General features: G+C 52.9%; 8 protein-coding genes across 8 annotated transcripts; 6 read left to right on the top strand and 2 right to left on the bottom strand.

Moving 5' to 3' along the window:
* Positions 1-162: 162 nt before the first annotated feature.
* BO97DRAFT_442800 (putative phenol 2-monooxygenase) lies at positions 163-2,179 on the bottom strand (the record flags this gene model as incomplete). Its single annotated transcript, XM_025698301.1, has 5 exons — positions 163-272; positions 319-435; positions 481-655; positions 702-1,589; positions 1,658-2,179. 5 exons carry the CDS (start codon positions 2,177-2,179, stop codon positions 163-165), a joined length of 1,812 nt encoding a protein of 603 aa, XP_025552103.1.
* A 387-nt stretch (positions 2,180-2,566) lies between these two features.
* On the bottom strand, positions 2,567-4,397 carry sitA (TOR signaling pathway phosphatase SitA). Its single transcript, XM_025700562.1, has 4 exons — positions 4,038-4,397; positions 3,575-3,971; positions 3,184-3,515; positions 2,567-3,123 (listed from the first exon to the last, which is right to left on the bottom strand). The coding sequence occupies exons 1-4, from the start codon at positions 4,189-4,191 to the stop codon at positions 2,834-2,836; spliced, it is 1,173 nt and encodes a 390-aa protein (XP_025552102.1). The 5' UTR covers positions 4,192-4,397; the 3' UTR covers positions 2,567-2,833.
* A 146-nt stretch (positions 4,398-4,543) lies between these two features.
* BO97DRAFT_367811 (putative nonsense-mediated mRNA decay protein Upf3) lies at positions 4,544-6,940 on the top strand. Its single transcript, XM_025692676.1, has 2 exons — positions 4,544-4,988; positions 5,045-6,940. The coding sequence occupies exons 1-2, from the start codon at positions 4,738-4,740 to the stop codon at positions 6,519-6,521; spliced, it is 1,728 nt and encodes a 575-aa protein (XP_025552101.1). The 5' UTR covers positions 4,544-4,737; the 3' UTR covers positions 6,522-6,940.
* A 2,047-nt stretch (positions 6,941-8,987) lies between these two features.
* BO97DRAFT_49166 (uncharacterized protein) lies at positions 8,988-10,089 on the top strand. The gene is made up of 2 exons (XM_025700852.1): positions 8,988-9,153; positions 9,218-10,089. Exons 1-2 carry the CDS (start codon positions 9,112-9,114, stop codon positions 9,836-9,838), a joined length of 663 nt encoding a protein of 220 aa, XP_025552100.1. The 5' UTR covers positions 8,988-9,111; the 3' UTR covers positions 9,839-10,089.
* Positions 10,090-10,291: 202 nt separating this feature from the next.
* On the top strand, positions 10,292-12,610 carry BO97DRAFT_389401 (uncharacterized protein). The gene is made up of 3 exons (XM_025693716.1): positions 10,292-10,355; positions 10,430-10,875; positions 10,931-12,610. Exons 2-3 carry the CDS (start codon positions 10,491-10,493, stop codon positions 12,601-12,603), a joined length of 2,058 nt encoding a protein of 685 aa, XP_025552099.1. The 5' UTR covers positions 10,292-10,355; positions 10,430-10,490; the 3' UTR covers positions 12,604-12,610.
* Positions 12,611-13,006: 396 nt separating this feature from the next.
* BO97DRAFT_434082 (Zn(II)2Cys6 transcription factor domain-containing protein) lies at positions 13,007-15,012 on the top strand (the record flags this gene model as incomplete). Its single annotated transcript, XM_025697652.1, has 5 exons — positions 13,007-13,071; positions 13,130-13,131; positions 13,209-13,738; positions 13,793-13,984; positions 14,053-15,012. 5 exons carry the CDS (start codon positions 13,007-13,009, stop codon positions 15,010-15,012), a joined length of 1,749 nt encoding a protein of 582 aa, XP_025552098.1.
* Positions 15,013-15,265: 253 nt separating this feature from the next.
* On the top strand, positions 15,266-15,806 carry BO97DRAFT_413863 (GFA family protein; the record flags this gene model as incomplete). Its single annotated transcript, XM_025696316.1, has 3 exons — positions 15,266-15,296; positions 15,425-15,660; positions 15,726-15,806. 3 exons carry the CDS (start codon positions 15,266-15,268, stop codon positions 15,804-15,806), a joined length of 348 nt encoding a protein of 115 aa, XP_025552097.1.
* A 518-nt stretch (positions 15,807-16,324) lies between these two features.
* On the top strand, positions 16,325-17,782 carry BO97DRAFT_405180 (putative NmrA-like family protein). Its single transcript, XM_025695129.1, has 3 exons — positions 16,325-16,788; positions 16,855-16,949; positions 17,039-17,782. The coding sequence occupies exons 1-3, from the start codon at positions 16,483-16,485 to the stop codon at positions 17,616-17,618; spliced, it is 981 nt and encodes a 326-aa protein (XP_025552096.1). The 5' UTR covers positions 16,325-16,482; the 3' UTR covers positions 17,619-17,782.
* Positions 17,783-18,101: the final 319 nt, after the last annotated feature.

The raw sequence follows: 18,101 nt of genomic DNA, 5'->3' as shown, positions 1-18,101 counted from the left end.
GGGGCTGAAAAGAAGGGGGGAGTCCGGGGGTTCTCCCCCGGATGCTTTATTCTGGTATTAGATTGAGGTTGCCCAGGAGGCTGAAGGGAAGGGGGGTCCGGGGGTTCTCCCCCGGGACGCTTATTGTGGTATTATATTGAGGTGATTGTATGTGCTGTTGCTCTATAGCTTGCCCTCTGGGCGGGACTGCGTCTCTATCTGGGGTATCAGGCAGCCCGAGAAGAAGTGGCCCACCTGGCGGTAGTCGTCGAGACTCAGGACAGTCGAGACGTCTGTATTTGTTAGCAGGGAAAACATCCAGTAGAAAAGAATGCTTACATTGATCTGGGCGTACGATGATGATGGCCCCCTTCTCAGGGCTGATGCCCAGGTGCTCGTACAGATGGCCGTGGCCCTTGTTATAGCTCTCATCGTCGAAGAAGATCTTATGAAGGTCTGTCTCTCGTTAAGACGCATCCATCAAGAAGCCAGTGGACGCACCTCTTGTCTGGTTCTTGCCGGTAACAGGGTAGAAGCATGGAGGGATGTCCTCGAGCTCGACACTATGTCGCTGGCCATACCCAACTAGTATCGGCTCGATCAAGCTGTCTGCATCGCCCCCGTCCAGGCGGAAAGTCTGCAGCGGACTATCGCTGGAACTGAGATAGCTTCCGAGCTGTGTAGTGTCAGTTTGTTATCAAGAGAAGCAGGGCACCACTTACAGCATCCAACCGAGCCTTGTTATGCGCAATGCTGAGATCACCCACGAAGGCGATGACCCGCCACCTGCCATCTGACTTCAGAGTCGTGGCCAGTTGTAGCGGCTTCGAGTCGCAGAAGCGCACCACCTGTGCGCTAGGCAGTCTCATCCCCACCACGACATTGGTAGAGAGCTCTTTCGACACGTCCGTATCCGAAGTGATCAGCGACTCATCATACTTGGCCGTCAGACCAGCAGTATACTTCCCCGACTGGATGAACCCCTCCTGGAACTCCTGGGGGGACGCCTCACCCTTGGAAGAGAAGAGCTTGGCGAAGTAGCGATCGAAGTTGATCAAGTCGATAGCCACCTTCTGGCGCTCCAGCACGTAGGTCTCCAGCAGAGAAGGCGGGGCCAGGCCCTTCAGCACCAAAGCCAGCTTCCATCCAATATTGTAACCGTCCTGCAGACTGACATTCATTCCCTGCCCAGCCTTGGGAGAATGCGTATGACAGGCGTCTCCCGCCAGGAAGACGCGGTAGTCCTTGTGGAAGCAGTCCGCATGGCGCTGGCCGATGGCATACGCGGACCACCAGACGGTCTCCACGAACTCAATCCGATACTGGCTCAGGATCTTCCTTGCCGTTTGTTGGAGATCCTCCAGCCTGACGTCCTTGGCCTTCGTGCCGGCAGGGAGCTCAATATAGAACCGCGTCAGATTGTAGTGATCGCCTTCGCGCGGGATGATCAGCAGGTTGCCCGCCTTCGAGCGAATCGTCGACTTCTTCCGAACATCCGGATAATCCGTACGCGGGACCATATCCATGACGCCCCAGACCGCGTCCGAGCTATCACCCACCATCTTATACCCGAGGGCCTTGCGCACCGTACTATGCGCACCATCGCATGCCTAAAGCCCACAAATCAGCCACACAACTAACCAACCTTCAAGACCCCAAGCAAAGACTGAACACCTACCAACAAATACTTGGCCTCAAACCTCTCCACCTTCCCCTCCTTCTCCGCCATAACCTTAATAGGATACGCATCCGCATCCGCATCCCCTTCCACATCAACCCCCAGAACGGTATATCCATAATCAATCTCCTGCGCATTAAACTCCCGCATGGCCTCAATCATCAACATGTTAATCCGCGCCTGATTGAGGATAATATGCGGCTGATGCGACAATCCCGGCAACGTATCCGCCGTCCTGCCCGTGCGACGGATCACGCCCTCGTCCTCCTCCGCCCAGAACACCACCTCCAGCACGTGGTACGCTTCACGCAGCAGCGCGTCGCCGATCCCGAAGCTCTCGAAGATCTCCACCGTCCGGCACTGCACCCCGTCCGCTTGGCCCATCGTCATCGGGCCCTCGCGCCGCTCCAGCACCTTGCACCGGAGCCCGTACCGTGCCAGCCAGGTCGCGGCGCAGAGGCCGGCTGAGCCGCTGCCGCTGATGAGGACGTCGACTTTTGTGGGTGCTTTGGTTGGGGTCATTGTTTAGAGATGGATGTTGGGGGTTGGGTTTGGGGTGCTGGTGCTTGGGCCATTGTTGGTGGGGTTGTTGTAGATATACCCTTGGCCGGGATGGGTTCCGGGGTGGGACGGATGGGATTCCGGGGGGGAGTTGGGGTCGGAGCTGGAGCCGGAACCGCGCGCTACGCTTGGTTCGGTGGTGTGGTTGTTGCCTCCGCATTTTTGGGGTGGAAAGTAAAGTTGTAAAGTGGTCGATGCGCTAGATTGACTTCAATTGTGGGTGGCGGAGGGGAAAGTTGTCAGGCTGTCGCCGATTGTGCTCAGTGAGAATTGGTCTTAGTCGGATACCCACTGTCTAGTATACCTACTAGTATACCATCCATCTTAACGTCCGGTAGCATGGCCAGTCACGCAATCAATCATCCAATTCATCAAACTCTGCGGTAACGTATCAAGTATCCTAGAATCAAAGCTCTATAGAGTTGATAACAATAACTTCATTAATGCCCTCGGTCGTTATGTATGCTGTCCATTGTCCATCACTTGCCCATACCCAACTGGAGCCTGAGCACCATCCTGTAATTCACTCCCAACGCCAGCGCCGGTGCGGTGTAAAACGCCCTGAGATATCCACGGAGATTCCAAGGCCACAAATCAAATCGCGAGGTGGGTAATTTACAAAAAGTATTCGCTGCGGCCCGGCCGCGATGTCGGAACATGTCGTTGATCGTCACTCACTGCACTGAACAGCTTGAACGTCGGCTTGAGGTCGTCGTTGATCTCGCACACCGAGGCGAGGTTGCCGCATCGGTAGCAGTAGTTGGGCGCGCTCCATACAGTCACCACGTTCTGGTTGCTGAAGTGGTACTTGTACCCCTCGTTCACCAACTGATGCGCTCGCGCGATCAGGGTCAGGTCGTTGACGTGGCAGAACTCATCGGCAACTTTGTCGCCGAAAAGCCAGCCTAGAATGAAGTGTTAGGGTCATGGTTTGGATCTTCGGTGAGACTGTGGTGCGTGCTTACCGGCTCCTCGGGGACTGACAGCCCAGGTTTCAACGTCATCAGGGTCCGACCAGACCAGGTCACAGAAGGCGCCCTCGTGGGGAATCTCCTGCGCTCGAGCGACAACGCGGACTTGATCAAGTGTCCGGATTTCCGGACTCAGCCCTCCGTGTACACACAGCACCCTGCCGTCGATAATAGCCCCCAACGTCATGAAGTCGAACACTTGACAACAGGCCTTCCACACAGATGCATTGCCGTACTTCTGGAAGCACTCCTCGTAGAAGCCGTATACTTGAGTGATCTGGCGAGATTCGTGATTGCCACGCACCAACGTGACTCGATCAGGGTATCTGGCAGGGAAAGAAGTTTAGACTCTCGATGATAACACAGACGGACACATGGTACTTACTTCGCCTTGAGGCAGAGCAGAAGCGTCAAAGTCTCCAAGCTGAAATATCCTCGGTCGACGTAATCACCGAGGAAGACGAAATTGCGGTTCAGTGTCACTTCATTCGAGCCTGCGCTCGAGGAGCGGCCCCGTTGACTGGAGGCGGAGGCTGCGTCGTCGCCGCCTTCTGCGCTCTCTCCAGAGTTTCTAAGCTTCTTCCGTAATTTGGGATCGCTGATGGTGGTTGGAGGCTCGATATCGTCGGACGTTATGACTGAGGGCGAGGTCTTGGGAGGCTCGACTTCCGATTCATTGGGCATTCCGCCAGAAACCCTGAACAATTCCAGCAGATCGTAGAATTGACCGTGAATATCTCCACAAATCGTAACCGGGGTTGAGACGGGCTGGATGTTCGACTCTGCGTGCAGGCGGTTGCGTCAATCTCTGTCTGAAGGGAGGCGGCCGATCTCGGATAAGAGCCTACCTTCCATCATGAACTCCTTCACAATCTCACAGAGTTGTTTCATGTGAGACTCGGACAGATACTTGCAGTCTTTCGCTGCTTCGAGCCACTCGTCGGGGCCTGCATTGCGCTTCAACTTGGCCGGTCCCGGCTGAGGGACCTTACTGTCTACCATAATGCTGCTGCTGACGCCACACTGCGGATGGATGGATGGATGGATGGATGGTCGGGGATCAAGACAGATGCTAAGGTGGAAGGATGGAGAGATAACTAACGAGAGGAAACTTAGGGAGAAGTGTAATGAGCGGCAAACTAGGAAGATCTTTAAAGGAGAGTGGCTCGCATACACCGGGACACACCAAGTATGCTGAGCTGGAAGCGCATCAGCGGGTTCTTCCCCGCAGGGTGAATAAGATGTGAATTGATGTTGGGCATGCCCGCCAGTCACGTGCACTCGCTATCGGCGGCCGGTCGCCGTCCGATGGGGACGGAATCAACTCAGCATTCCACTTCTAAGTAACAGAGCTGCTCATGGTCTGGTGTTAGCACCAAATGATGTTGTAATTGTGAAAAGCTTCATCATTTTGATACCACCGAAGTACATATCCTCCACCTCAGTTCACTCTCACCTCGTTCCATTCTCGGCATCCCACTGCAACTCTCCGGTCGCGCTGTTTGTCAGGGCGGGGGCTCTCAGACCGAAAGAGCCTGTGTGTCCGCCATGACACAGACTCTAGCCAACAAGTCCACAGGAGGTGTGCTGCAAATCCCGGTGGCTGCGACGCAAAAGAACCCTTCTGCGACCCCCAAAAAGGCCCCAAAGCCCCCCGCGCCGCGACTGAAGCTCATCATCAGGCGGCTTCCGCCTGGCTTGACCCAAGCCGAATTCGAGACAGCTCTGGGCCCCGAATGGAAGACTGGCGCTGGGAAGGTCGATTGGTTTCTCTACAAGCCGGGCAAGGTGTCTAAGGAGTATGATCAACTTTCTTGTAAGCTTGCTTGTCCGCTAACTTGACACTTGTGAATAGTCCCGCCAAACCTTCTCGACCCTCGCGAGCTTACGTCCACGTTGTTTCTAATGATCACACCATCCCGCTTTCCACTCAGGTTCGCCAGACCTCCTTCCAGGATGCCCGCAATACTTCCAACGACCCTGTCCTTCTAGGACCGCCCTCGGTGGAGTTTGCGCCTTTCGCCAAGATCCCCGGAAGTCGTTCCCGCAAGGATGCTCGTCAGGGAACCATTGATCAGGACCCCGATTTCATTGCCTTCCTTGAGAGCCTAACTCAACCCATCACCAAACCAGCCGCGATCGAGTCGGCCGCCGATGCGGAGGACAAGAAGGGCTCGGTGATGATCACGCCACTGGTGCAGTACATCAAGGAGAAGAAGGCCAACAAAGCGAAGGAATCTAGCAAGTCCTCCCGCCACAAGTCAGACAAGGAGCCCAGGTCGGAGAAGGTGCAGGCGAAGAAGTTGCTGCAACGGCCCGACAAAGAGGCGACCCAGTCGGCCGCTGCGGAGAAGCCAGAGAGGAAAAGCAGGTCCGACAGAGCTGCCAAGGAAGCTGTCAAGGCGGCAAACAAGCAGGCCGCTAGTGTCGCGTCCAAGCAAGCGGCGAAGTCCGCCACCTCGAAGGACTCTCCCAAGGATGCGCCCCAGCCATCGACGGAGCGGAAGCGCGAGCGTGGAAATATCTCTGCTGCCGCCAAAATTCTCCAGCGCGATCTTGGACTTGCTCCATCTGGCGGTCGTCGACGAGGCGGCAAAGGTACTGCTGCGGATTCGGATGCCTCGAAGAACGAACAGACCAACGCCGCTCCCTCAGAGCCCCCCAAGAAGGAAACCTCCAACAGATCGTCGAAGAATGCGAACTCTTCACAAACCTCCAAGGGTAGGGAGCGTGGCAGTGCTCAGCCACAGCCCAACGAGCCGTCCGAGGCGGGCACCCCTCCTGTCAGTACCACGCCTAAGCCCTCCAAGTCCGCCAAAGGAAAACAGGCCTCGGCCAGTCCAGCAGCCGCTCCCACTCAAGCCTTCCTGAAGCACGCCAACCCGTCCCAGGGTGTCACCGAGCCACTGCTGGAAACTGCATTCGCGCCATTCGGCAAAGTCCTGAAGGTTGAGATCGATAAGAAGAAGGGATTTGGGTACGTTGACTTCGCAGAACCGGACGGACTGCAGAAAGCCATCGCTGCCAGCCCTGTCACGGTCGCCCAGAGCCAAGTGGTTGTGCTGGAAAGAAAGGCAAATCCCGGAGGTGAGAAGGGCCGCGGTAAAGGTCGTGGCGAATCGCAGCAATCCCCCGCGGGAGGCAACGCCAACAACAACAACAGGGGCGAGAAGGCCACTGAGGGAGGTAGATCCGGAGGCAACTCATCTCGGGGACCACGTGGTGGACGGGGTTCTAAAGGCAAAGGCGGCTCGAAGAGCAACAGCGGCGGGAATGCAAATGCCAACGCCGGAAACAACTCTGAGAACAAGGGAAGCGCGGATGGCAAGTAAGGCGTTGGAGGGTGGTTGAACACGATTGCAACGATCATCCACAGCAAGGACGATTGCGCGTGTGCTGTCTATAAGTACGCCTGCAGCGAAATCCCGCATGGAGGGCTCGCTTTGTATGCGTGACTCCTCGTCATGTCCAAACGCACTGAGCATCTGGCGCCAGGTATCTATTCTTTATTAGGTAGACTCCTAAAGCCCCCTTTGCACAAAAGACCCCAAGTCCTTGAGGACCTTGGAATGTGAGAAGTGGCTTTCCACGTCTGTGAGATCTGCCTACCTACCGAGCACTGGCTAAATACTCGGTCAGCTGCGGTGATCATTCAGGACGCTGCCTTTTTCTCCTCATGAAGATTGTCCATAGGAACAATCTGCTTTGGCAGGAAGAAATGGCCTGATGTGACATAAACACACTGTGGTGCTCTAAAATGCTACTACATATCTATGAACAATGAAAGATCTCAATTATGCAAGCTGACGTGGGGTGCAACTTCACGTTGAACTAGTCAATCCGCGATAGTAATGCAACTATGCCGACCGTTACAGCAAGACTTCACGCATCTACTTGCAGCTAGGAGCTCTTCCATGTGCTGGAGTAGGGATAAAGAATCCAAGCTTCTTATCTTAACCTTACTCACAACCGAGTGTTATTGTGACAGGTCATTTATGACCCTTGATTTAGGAATTTATAGATGGCTACGAGTGGGAACAGTTCTTTCAGATCAAAAAATTGATTCATTGAATTCCATAACAAGATTGAGCAAAACGACCTCAAGACCTCGAGATACACCAACATAAAAGTGTAAAAAAGAGGGGAAAACACCTTTCAGACCTCCTCGACACCCACCAAGTCAGACCGACCGAAGTCAAGACGTCACGACAAGGTAAAGATCATCACCACTCCCTGGACCGGTTGCAAGTCCAATCGCCCGAAACAAGTCCGTCCGAAGACAGATCGTAACAGAGCGCGGCGCAAGCAAGGTCGAGTCGGAAGTATCAAAAATGGCTTCACTTTAGGGCATCGAGGACATAGAAGTCATCAGCAAGGGTGAGGATTCTGTGGCTCTTTAGAAGAGCTCAGAGGTGGGACGTCTACTCTAAAGTGATTCTTTGAACTATTGCAGAAAGAATGGTTAGCACGACTGATTCTCATCAAGATCGTTTGGATTGCCTTTGGAAGGTAAGGTTTTCCCAAAGGTAGGGGGAGGGATCACTCACGTAGAGTCGCTTGATTTTCAAAAGAGTTGAGATTTCGAGGCCTTTTATAATAAGAGACTGGGGGTGCGGCCGCGCTAGCCACAAGCGAGGTCAGGTGGGTTTGCTATGTTTGCATTGCATATTTCTGGTTGGGCCAATGGTAATGCGGGAAAATTTGCTTGCCTCTGCGGGCCTGTCGCTCCAGCTCGCTTGTAACCTGTTCTTGCTCACCGGAGAGATCTATTTTCCCTTGATCATTAGGTAATGAGAATGATCAGTATCGCATTGCGGTTGTGGTCGTTGTCCCGCTCTGTATGGCACGCTGCGTTGCCTGAGGCCGAACTTTCATCAGTGAAATGAATCGCTACTCCCTAGTATGCTGATGATCCACCAATCAAGTCAGTCTCGGCCTCAAACCTCAGCCCTGCGACAACAATAATTTCCGTTGAGTTGGAGTCTACGCGCGAACTCCTATACATCTCACATCTGCGAGACTTTCTTCGTTGGGCTGAGTGTTCTTAACCTCGGTTATGGTTGAACTTCCAGCTTGGCTGCTTCGGTCTCTGTCGCCCACCTCGAAGAAGGTCGCCAGTGGAATTCCCTTCGCTGAGACGAGCATGTTCCTCCTATCCCTCCTAGTACTTGGCCAGTCGAGCGCAAGAGAGGTCGGCTTCCTGAGTCAGCTATTGTCATAACTGAAAGTACGTTTCAGGCACCTAATCATGACACAACCAGTCAACTACTGAACCCTGCCGCACGGAAGGGACGCTCGGTCTTTTCGGCATCTGATCTATCGACTCTATACTATAGATCCCGAATAATTTAATCAATATCAGACATAAGCTGGACATCCTTCGTTTCGAACTATCAATCGGAGGACCACAGATCGCATCCAGGCTGAAGGCCGATCAGGCTAAATCTCGGCCCTTGTTAGAGAAATGCCCAACTTTCAGCAATCGGCCGTGGAACAGTTCCGGAACGCTGAATGGAAAAAGGAACTAAATGTGCCTCGGTTCATGCAAAGTATGATGTCGTCTGAAACGACTTGCCTAGCAGTCAATTCACTACCCACTGGATAGGTATTCCCTGGAATATTCCGATCCTCTTCATTCTCGGTCGAAACGTCGATCAGCCGTTTCGACATCATCGGCTTCAATGCACAGCGTGGGCTGGCGGATATGAGTTACCCTTGGTGGCTGTTTGTTCCGATCAGGGTCGACTCATTTTTGGGATTTTGTGGAGCAGACTTCGGGATGATCCGCGATGCCTGGGCTTACAGCAATCATGCATGGTGATGCTGAAGGCATTCAGGTTGAAACAACCCTTCAAACAAGAGGAAAATTCAATCGGACTTCGTATCCAATGCACATGCGTGTAGCAGGATGGAGGTCTTTCTATGGCCCCGGAGAAGGTGTATGGGTCTCTCGAGCATATAAAGGTCCTCTTAATATCACCCTTGGAAAACATCATCAGCAAGCATCCAGCCCAACTCACCTGTTCAGAACAAACCAGCTCTTTTCCAAGTCTCTCTTCCACCGTTCACAATGAAGCTCAGTGTCTCCTCCGTCATGGTGGCTACCACCCTTCTCTCCGCCGCCAACGCCGCGTTCCCCTCCCTTCCCAACATCCCGGAAAGTTGCCTGGAAATCCCCAAGGTCCTAGGCAACAAGCCTCTGCAGCTCTTGGAGTACTTCCACAAGGAAGTCTGCGAGCAGAACTGCACCGCCACCATCAACCAGCACAACGCCTACATCCATAACCAGGTCCTTCCCCAGCTCATCCAGTCCGTGGACCAGAGACTGGGGATCTCTGCCGCTGAGCAGGCGCAGTTCAAGCAGCTCCACACCGAGGCCGTGGCGGCTGTCCAGAAGAGCTGCTCTGCCGAGGGCAACAAGCCCCTCTGCAACGACGTCAAGGGACTGGTCGACTATGGGCTCTGTGCCTTCAAGGCCACCGAACCTATCTTCAAGAACCACCTCAGCCAGCTGCAGCAAGGCTCCGTCAACATCACTGAGGCGAAATGCGACAAGATCAAGGAGCTCGACTCGGATGCGACCGTCTGGCAGAAGACTCTGCCCAGCTACATCGACAAGTTCGCCAAGCTGTGCGCGAGCGAGAAATAGAGAATCTGCAAGCGGACGCTTGAGTGGGTAAGATAGCCTAGATGGCTCGAGCCGTTGCTCGAAGCACCACTCTCGAGGATTGAAGCAGCATTGCTGCGTCGCTGGCCGATGGAGGACCGTTGCAGTGTCTTGTTTGTTCGACTCTGGAAGTTTTGATTTGAAAACTCGCAATCTGTCACTCCTTTAAAGTTGTATTTAGTTTCTGAGATTTAGTTATGCAGTTATGTATGTGTCTGTTGACCCGTCATAAATGAATTGTGGAGAGTATAAGTTATTCATACTGAGTGTCTCGGGCTCTCAGCGATAACGCTTCCTTATCAGGCTTATCGTAGCTGTCACTGGGGTCAGTCATTGCCGTTACCCGAACTCCTGTCCATTTACAACTGGGGTCAGTGGAGAGGCCCGCCTCGGTCTAGATATAACCACCTGCAGCGAACAACAACTTCCTGGGGAAGTGTCAACTGTTCGTACATCCTCTCTTGGAATCTCGTGTCGAGCTACCACAGTGATATGCACGGTATAAGTTCCCCGCGAGTTCTAGACTGTGTCTTCCTTTCATGACACTCAACTGAGCCTGCTCGAACAATACAGCATTTCGGAACGAAACGCTGACGCGCAGTTTGATCCCCGAATGAGCTCCTGACCATATACAATGCCGCGACCGAAGGTACACCCTGACAATCGGCTGCGGGCCTACGAGGCTTGTCTAGCTTGTCGGGCCACTAAAAAGCGATGCAGTGGCACATTCCCATGTGCGAAATGCATCCGGCTTGGTCGTTCCGCTACTTGTGTTCCGGCTCCTCGTTCTAGTGCTCGACGGCCGACTGAGAGCAACAGCACATATCCATCAGTCTCGAACACTGGCCATCGAGACTCTACTACGTTAAGCCTGACATCTTCTGATTATCAAATCAACGATACCCCGCAGTCTCCGTCGTCTGGGCCAACTAGCTCCACACACGAGACAGGGCCTCTTTCCCCGGAAACGCCGCACAGGACCCATCCGCGGATGCTGCGTAACCTGCGGGGAGAGCGAGGTATGTCTTCTTGCGTGCATGCTACTGCCATGAACTACTCACAAGACTCCTCTAGTCTATATTGGAAAGGCAGCCTCCTTGTCATTCCTGCAACTAGTCCGGGATACTGTCACGCAATGCATCGGACCGTCGCAATTCTCCCACAACATGAAAAGTGATGATATGCTAGAAACTGAACCGCCCGATGACATTCCGCTTGAGGTCGATGATGAGATTGATGTGCGTCAACAGCAATACTATGTTCAAGCTTACTGTACAGCAACAAGCGGCTTCGTGCACGTCCTGTCAGAAACAGAGACCATGCAGTTCCTGGATGCGCCAGGTGCATTAAGCACTGGAGCAAGTGATAGGCGGGAACGAACAAAGCTTGCACTAATGCATATCGTGCTCGCTATCGGAGCGCAGGCTTCGAAGCATCATCCGTCAGCGGATCGCGCCGAAAGGTTCTTCTTCGCCTGTGCTCAGCGCAGCGCATTTGCAGGGATGCTGGAGAATCCGAGTTTGGATTTGGTGCGCCTCTTTCTTCTCATGTCATACTACATGTTAGGGGCGTGTCGTAGGAACGCCGCGTTCATGTATTTGGGCGTGGCCGTTCGCGCGGCAGTGGCGCTGGGGCTACAGCTTACCGACAGCACCGTCCCAACGAAGGAACAAGACATTAGAGCAAGGGTATGGATGAGTCTTTGCGTTTTGGACTTGCTCGTGAGCTCCATCCTCGGGAGACCCGCTGCGACAACTTCGATACGTTCGGACTCGGAAAGCACGTCGCTCTTTTGCCCGCAAACCGATAGCCAAGCACAACGGAGCCTGGTCGCTTCTTACGACTTATCGCAGATCCTGGACGAGATCATCGCTGGTCTTTACGGCAAGCAGGCAGCCTCAGCCGAGGTAGCCGATGGTCTTTTGAGGAAGCTGAAAGACTGGAGTGACAATTTACACCCTTCACTACTGGCGCCCCCTGGCACCGACTATGAACAGCCTACAGTCCACCAGCATATTATCGGAAACCTTCACATCGCGTGCACATACCACTTTGCTGTCATTATAGTGACACGTCCCTTCTTGATATCAGTCTTGAACTTCCGTCTGGCACAGTCAAATCGCACTCCCATGGGTGGCGATACAGGTCAACCCAGTGAGGAACCGGCGTATTCGAAGCTGGCGGTGGCATGCGTTGACTCGGCCTTGTTCATGATTCAGACATGCTCGGAGGTCTACCAGTCTCGGCTATTGTTGGGAAACATGTGTATTCTCAAAGCATTTGTTTTTGCCGCTGGTTTAGTGCTAGGATTCTCCATGTTCTCCCAGAAGGAAGCGGACCCGTCGCTGGAGGAAACCTATGATGAGGCCCTCGATATCCTCCGCATGCTTTCCGCACGATCCGCTCAAGCTGCACACTACCTTGAGATTCTTAGCCTTCTCAGGAATGCCATCTACGAGCAGCGCCAACGACTCGCACAGCACACGCAACAAAGTAGGAGTCGATACGTCAGCAAGCTTTTCAGCTTGAATGATCGCCGTCTTTCGACACAGACCCATGAAGGAACAGTCGCTTCTGCCAGTGAACAAATCCCGGAACCTTCGCAGTTTGACTTGTTTGAGCCGTGGTCAAGTGCTGAGGAACCATCTGTCATGGACCCTGAAGAATATGGCGCTACGCTTACGGGCTGGGATGGTATGCATTTGCCACTGTGGGATAGTTTCCCTTTTAGTGGCCCAACGATGTGATGGCAAGAAGGAGTCAGAAACTAGCATACGACGGACGGCTGTTCAAGGAAATTTGTCTTTGTGCAATTTGACGAAACTCATGACTGTATCATATTACTGCAGAATCTACTGTATTAAGCAGATAAACTCCGGAAAATTGTTCATAGATGAGCTGCTAGAGTACCTAGCAGTAGGTACGGCATACGGCTCAAAGAAGGTTAGTGCTTATGGGTCTGGCGATAAACTTCCGGTCGCTGTTGACGGATCCTATTTTTGGTCTTACTTCACCCAACTTCATCAGCAGCACAGTCTAACTACCTAGTCGTACTTCTTTGGACTTCAGGTTAGCTTTACCCCTATCTTTTGAGTAGGAATCACTTTCTCTGCTCAAGAAAGAGTCGCAGTCAGATGGCCTCTCGCGATGATGGCTTCGCAAGTGCGACAGAGAGTATATAGGACACGGACCAAGTCGGGATGTTTGACATGCAAGTGAGTTCATCGATATCATCTCTCAACATCCTTCAATCCAGCTAACATATGCTTACAGGAGTGAGTTTACTCATCGCGTTCTTGTAACTATGAGATGAGCTTGAATCACGCAGCTAATTCTTTCCTCCAACCCACAGAGCGACGAATCAAATGCGATGAAACTAGGCCGAGCTGCTCGAGGTGCACTTCAACAGGTCGCAAGTGCGACGGCTACGATACAAACGCCCTTCCCTTGGCGAGCATCTACCTCCCGCGCCCTTCTCTGTCTCTCGCAACTTTCACTTATGCGACAAGCGAGCGCGAGATCCGATCGTTCCAGTTCTTCTACGAGAAGACCGTGTTCTCCCTAGCGGGCTACTGTGGCTCGGAACTCTGGAGCCGATCTGTATTACAGGTCAGCCAACACGCGAAGCCCGTTTGGCATGCGCTCGTCGCCTTGGGTGCGTTGCATGAGAACTTCGAGAATGACCGGCAGATTCCCGGCTTCTGGTTCAGCCGGGCAGGACACGATACGTTCGCCTTGAAGGCATACCTCGCGGCAATCAGAGCGCTTTTGGGCCCCTCTAATCCAAGTAGCAGCTCATCGCTGCAGGTGGTCGGTAGCCAGGATGGCAGGCTCACGGTGGATGTGTGTCTCATCTCCTGCGTCCTGTTCGTTTGCTTTGAGGTTTGTTCCTGGATGTGGTCGTTGCTTGGGATAGAATACTGACCAGCAGCGAAGATCATGTCCAGCCATTACATCGCAGCGGTCAATCATATTCGCCATGGGGTGAAGATACTCAGCGAGGTCACCTATGATCCAGGCACTGGGACATATCGCCATCCCTTTCTGAGGCCGTCCACTGTGCCGAGCCTTGAGATCGAGAATCTTCGGATGCTGCTCGTCAGATTGCACGGGCAGGCCTTTACCTTGGTAGGTTATAATTCGAATCCATCATGTTGTTGCTTTAATGGCGCAATTGACGCTGATGCCATGGGAAGACACGGGCCGAGGAAGACGGCCCATCGTCCACTGCGCCGCACTTGACCTGTTCTGCATCCGTCGACATTCCACCGTGTTTTTCTTCCCTTGCAGAAGCGCGCGACATATATGAGCATTACAATGGCTTGTTCAGACACGAATTTCATTCTATATCAGATGCTATAGCGAGGCATGGGATTGCAGAAGATCCTGGGTTGCTGGTACAGCGTTATGCAGGATTGCTGGGAAGATGGTCTATGGCCTTAGACTGCTTCGAGCAAGCCCGCGGCCCTTCCTTGACCACGAAGGAACAGACGGGGTTGAAGATCTTACAAATCCACCGACTCGAGCACAGTCTACTCCTGGAGCAATACCGGTCTGGCTCAGCGGAGTCAACCGTGTGGGATAGATATAATCCCATCTTTAAGAAAATTACCTCTTTGGCTGCCTCCGTGGTGGAACTTTCGCGCAGTCTTGGCTCTCCGTCTGTGTCACCGAACCCGTTACTCAGCTCTCTGCAGCAACGACCGACTCTGAGTCCTAGTTTCTCGCTCGACTTGGGGATTATTGGCCCCCTGTACGATGTTGCCACCCTCTGTCGTGACCCGGTGATCCGCCGTGAGGCCGTGAATGTTCTGCGGTCGGCATCTCGTCAGGAAGGTGTGTTCAATAGCTATGTTTGCGCAGTTGTTGCGGATAAAGTCATCTCCTTGGAAGAAAAGGTCGCACTTGAGGAAGGTCTAGAATATGGTCCTGATTCTGCCGCTGTTGCGCAGCTTATCTCGGATGCTGGAGCCGGCCAGCACGGAAGGATCTCTCGGTGCTCGGAGGTGCCTGAGAAAGCACGACTGACGTATGCATACCCGGAATTTGATACTATTGGGAGGAGGGTCTTCTTAACAATTGGTCAGGATAGCAGGGTGCACACGAATATTCCTCTGCTGGCCATGTCCGCAGTGCTGTACACCGAAGATCGATGACACAGCGAATTAAATAGAGTTAAAATATACATCCGGCCGAGCGGAACATGACACGGTATTGTAACACTAACGAACTGGCTTAAGAACCGAGCAGTTAGTCATAATACAAACTTCAAATATCGCAGCTGCTCGAGTCGCACCTCATTAGAACTATCTTGTATAACAGTGTTGATCATCGGGTACTGTACAGTACATGTCATCTTGTCCGCTGCGCTGTTATTCTAACATTTGATCGAAAGAAATCCTGAACTTAATGGCTCGTTCAACATATGCCAGGTATCGTCGTAAGCCATAGTAGGTCATGTAAATGTCCCACCAGTGCGATTAGTGTCTATAATGCCTCATCAGCTTGAAGCACATGCGCCATCTCGTAGTTGAGCGGTTCCACCTACTGTACGTGTCCGCCCTTCAGGAATCGAGTGCATGCTAATTTCGACAGCGCTGGTCGCCGTGGTGCCCAAGGACAAGCTCACGATCAACGGGCCGACCAAGAGCTGGGCGGGGCTGGGGTCGTCGGGCAAAGCCGTGCACCGCATCTTCTGCTCGGAATGCGGCTCGCCCATCGCCCATGACCCGGATGCCGCCCCGAAGATCATCGCCATCAAGGCAGGCACGCTGGACACGGAGATCAAGAAGAAGCTGAAGCCGGTATGTCACGTTCACCAGTAACAAGTGACAAAGATTCAGTGGGACGAATGGTCTGACGTAAGCAGGACACCGAGATCTGGACGGTCAGCAAGCTGCCCTTCTGCCAGGAGCACTTGGCCAAGCCGTTCAAGCACATGCCAGAGTAATGGATCGATGCATGATACCTGAGGATGATGAGAAAGTGAATAGCCTTGTTTACTTAGTTTGATGAATGGAATGTTATCAGAATGTTAACCGATGACCTTCTACTGTATTGTAGCTATGCGGGCACAGCCGATGATAGTTACTGTGTACTGTAGTATGGAACATTGGCACATCCTCTCACTCAAGCATGATGACATCTGAAATGATAGTCACTATGCAAGATTGGCACATCTTCTGCTCTAATTAAGCATGCTGACATCCTGTCGCGAGAATTGCCCCAAACGCCTTAAATTCAAAATATCCGTGCACTCCCAACACCAGGTGTCACCAACCATCGCGCACCACCACCAAGCTCATGCGGTAGCTCTACAACCCCAGTAAATCAACTCCTCACCACCAACACCATCTCTACCCTCCAACCTCCCGAATCTCCTCACCAACCAAGCCCCCCAATCTTCTAGAATCTCCCAGAATTATTCGTCTATCTCACCATCATGCGACCGCAAGCTACCCCGCGTCAGCACGGCTGACCAATCCATCTGATTTATCAGCCATCAGCCAATCTAATCTGATCTGATCAACTATATAACGCTAACAACACCTTGACCAACCTGAGTGAATCAACCCTTCACCCTCATCCTCACCTCCTAATCGTCAGCACCAAGCCCCCTCCAAAAAATGGTCCAATACCTCCTCACCGGCGTAACCGGCGGCCTGGGCGCCCACGTGCTCGAGTACTTCCTCGCGCACGTCGACCCCTCGACCTACGCCGTCGCCTCCTCCAACCCGGCCAAAGCGGATGAATTCACAGCCAAGGGCCTCGCCTTCCGGGTCGTCAACTACAACGACCCGAGCACGCTGGCCGCCGCTTTCGAGGGGGTCGAGAATCTGTTCTTCGTCAGCTCCAACACCTTCGACAACGAGCGGCGCCGGAGACAGCATCAGGATGTGGTGGACGCCGCGCAGCGGGCGGGCGTGAAGCATGTACGCGCCCTTGCCCCCCAAACAACACCAACAACCTAATTTCACAAGGCATACTAACAGAAATAGGTATGGTACACCTCCCTCGCCTTCGGAGGCCACACCTCGACCTCGCAGGTCGCCGTCCAGCAAGCGCATTACATGACCGAGGAGATGCTTCGCGTGTACGCCCACCCTGACCCCCTTCTTCCTTCCCCTCCTCACTCCTACCATCATAAACCCAGCCTACCCAACCCAATTCTAATAAATCTAGATCCAAAATTCCCTACACCTCCATCCGCGAAGGTCTATATACTGAAGCCTTCCCCCTCTACTTCAACTGGTACCCCACCACGCAAACCATCATCCTGCCGCAGCCCACCACACCATCCGAAAGCCCCGCAAACACCCAAAGAATTACCTTCACCTCGCGCCAGGAACTCGGCCACGCCACCGCGCGCCTTCTCCTGCAGGGCGGGGCCCGCTATCGCGACCAGATCGTCGTGCTCAGCGCCCGGGAGACATTGTCGTTCCGGGAGATTGTGGACCTTATCAATGAATACCATCATGACAGTAAAAAGGGGGAGGAGGGGGTAAGGTTAGAGTTCGTGTCAAAGGAAGAGTATGTGGCCCGGAATGCGGCGGCGGATGAGGGCGGCAAGGCGGCGGGGTTCTTTGAGGCGATGGTCTCGTGGCATGAGGGGATCGCTAAGGGGGAGGCAGTGGTCGATGGGGATGGGTTGATGGCCGAGGTGTTGGGCAGGGAGCCGACGCCGACCTCTGTGAGGATTAAGGAGTTGTTGGTCGCGGCGAGGGCGGAGGGGGGGTATACGTGGCATCAGAATTATGCTTAGCCTTCTTCCACTCTTCTTAGGGTTGAGGATTTGGGGGGGTTGGGGATAGTTTGGGTGTATTCGAGAGTGAGGGCATCAGACATAATCGTCTATTTGCAGGTGTCTGTAGTAAGGAAGTGATGTACTGTACATACTTAATTTTGGATTATAAGTTTAGTAAAGAGGATGTAGTCAGAGCCTTTAGTAAAAAAAAGTCTAAAGCTTTATATACTGTTAACCTAGTGTGTTGCTATAATTGAGGAAAATATAGATATAAAATAGCCGAAGACCTTATTAAGTTACTAATAACTCAAAGAATAAAATAAATCAGTAATTATCTACAGTTTTATCTGATAAGTAACAAGACTGGTCACTAATAGTTTTAAAGAGTAGACATAGATACTGGAAAGTAAGAATAATTAGTCTAGTAATTATATTATAGTAATAATTTAAGCCTTCCTGGTTAATACTACAGTTTAAAAAATCTGAGGTAACCTTAGCACA

The sequence above is a fragment of the Aspergillus homomorphus genome (assembly GCF_003184865.1).
Source record: "Aspergillus homomorphus CBS 101889 unplaced genomic scaffold BO97scaffold_15, whole genome shotgun sequence".
In the NCBI taxonomy this organism is placed as follows: domain Eukaryota; kingdom Fungi; phylum Ascomycota; class Eurotiomycetes; order Eurotiales; family Aspergillaceae; genus Aspergillus; species Aspergillus homomorphus.
The sequence above is the reverse complement of the archived record's forward strand: the minus strand, read 5'-3'. Positions and strand labels throughout refer to the sequence as shown.

What these genes read in the sequence shown, in the direction of transcription:
- sitA (XM_025700562.1), bottom strand. Translation starts at nt 4,191, where the DNA reads ATGGTAGACAGTAAGGTCCCTCAGCCGGGACCGGCCAAGTTGAAGCGC. An exon ending in CTGCTCTGCCTCAAGGCGAA is followed by an intron (nt 3,516 to 3,574) that starts GTAAGTACCATG and finishes TTTCCCTGCCAG; the next exon opens with ATACCCTGATCGAGTCACGT. An exon ending in TGTCAGTCCCCGAGGAGCCG is followed by an intron (nt 3,124 to 3,183) that starts GTAAGCACGCAC and finishes ACTTCATTCTAG; the next exon opens with GCTGGCTTTTCGGCGACAAA.
- BO97DRAFT_367811 (XM_025692676.1), top strand. Translation starts at nt 4,738, where the DNA reads ATGACACAGACTCTAGCCAACAAGTCCACAGGAGGTGTGCTGCAAATC. An exon ending in CCGGGCAAGGTGTCTAAGGA is followed by an intron (nt 4,989 to 5,044) that starts GTATGATCAACT and finishes ACTTGTGAATAG; the next exon opens with TCCCGCCAAACCTTCTCGAC.
- BO97DRAFT_49166 (XM_025700852.1), top strand. Translation starts at nt 9,112, where the DNA reads ATGGCCCCGGAGAAGGTGTATGGGTCTCTCGAGCATATAAAG. An exon ending in GGTCTCTCGAGCATATAAAG is followed by an intron (nt 9,154 to 9,217) that starts GTCCTCTTAATA and finishes TCACCTGTTCAG; the next exon opens with AACAAACCAGCTCTTTTCCA.
- BO97DRAFT_389401 (XM_025693716.1), top strand. Translation starts at nt 10,491, where the DNA reads ATGCCGCGACCGAAGGTACACCCTGACAATCGGCTGCGGGCCTACGAG. An exon ending in TAACCTGCGGGGAGAGCGAG is followed by an intron (nt 10,876 to 10,930) that starts GTATGTCTTCTT and finishes AGACTCCTCTAG; the next exon opens with TCTATATTGGAAAGGCAGCC.
- BO97DRAFT_405180 (XM_025695129.1), top strand. Translation starts at nt 16,483, where the DNA reads ATGGTCCAATACCTCCTCACCGGCGTAACCGGCGGCCTGGGCGCCCAC. An exon ending in AGCGGGCGGGCGTGAAGCAT is followed by an intron (nt 16,789 to 16,854) that starts GTACGCGCCCTT and finishes TAACAGAAATAG; the next exon opens with GTATGGTACACCTCCCTCGC. An exon ending in ACCGAGGAGATGCTTCGCGT is followed by an intron (nt 16,950 to 17,038) that starts GTACGCCCACCC and finishes TAATAAATCTAG; the next exon opens with ATCCAAAATTCCCTACACCT.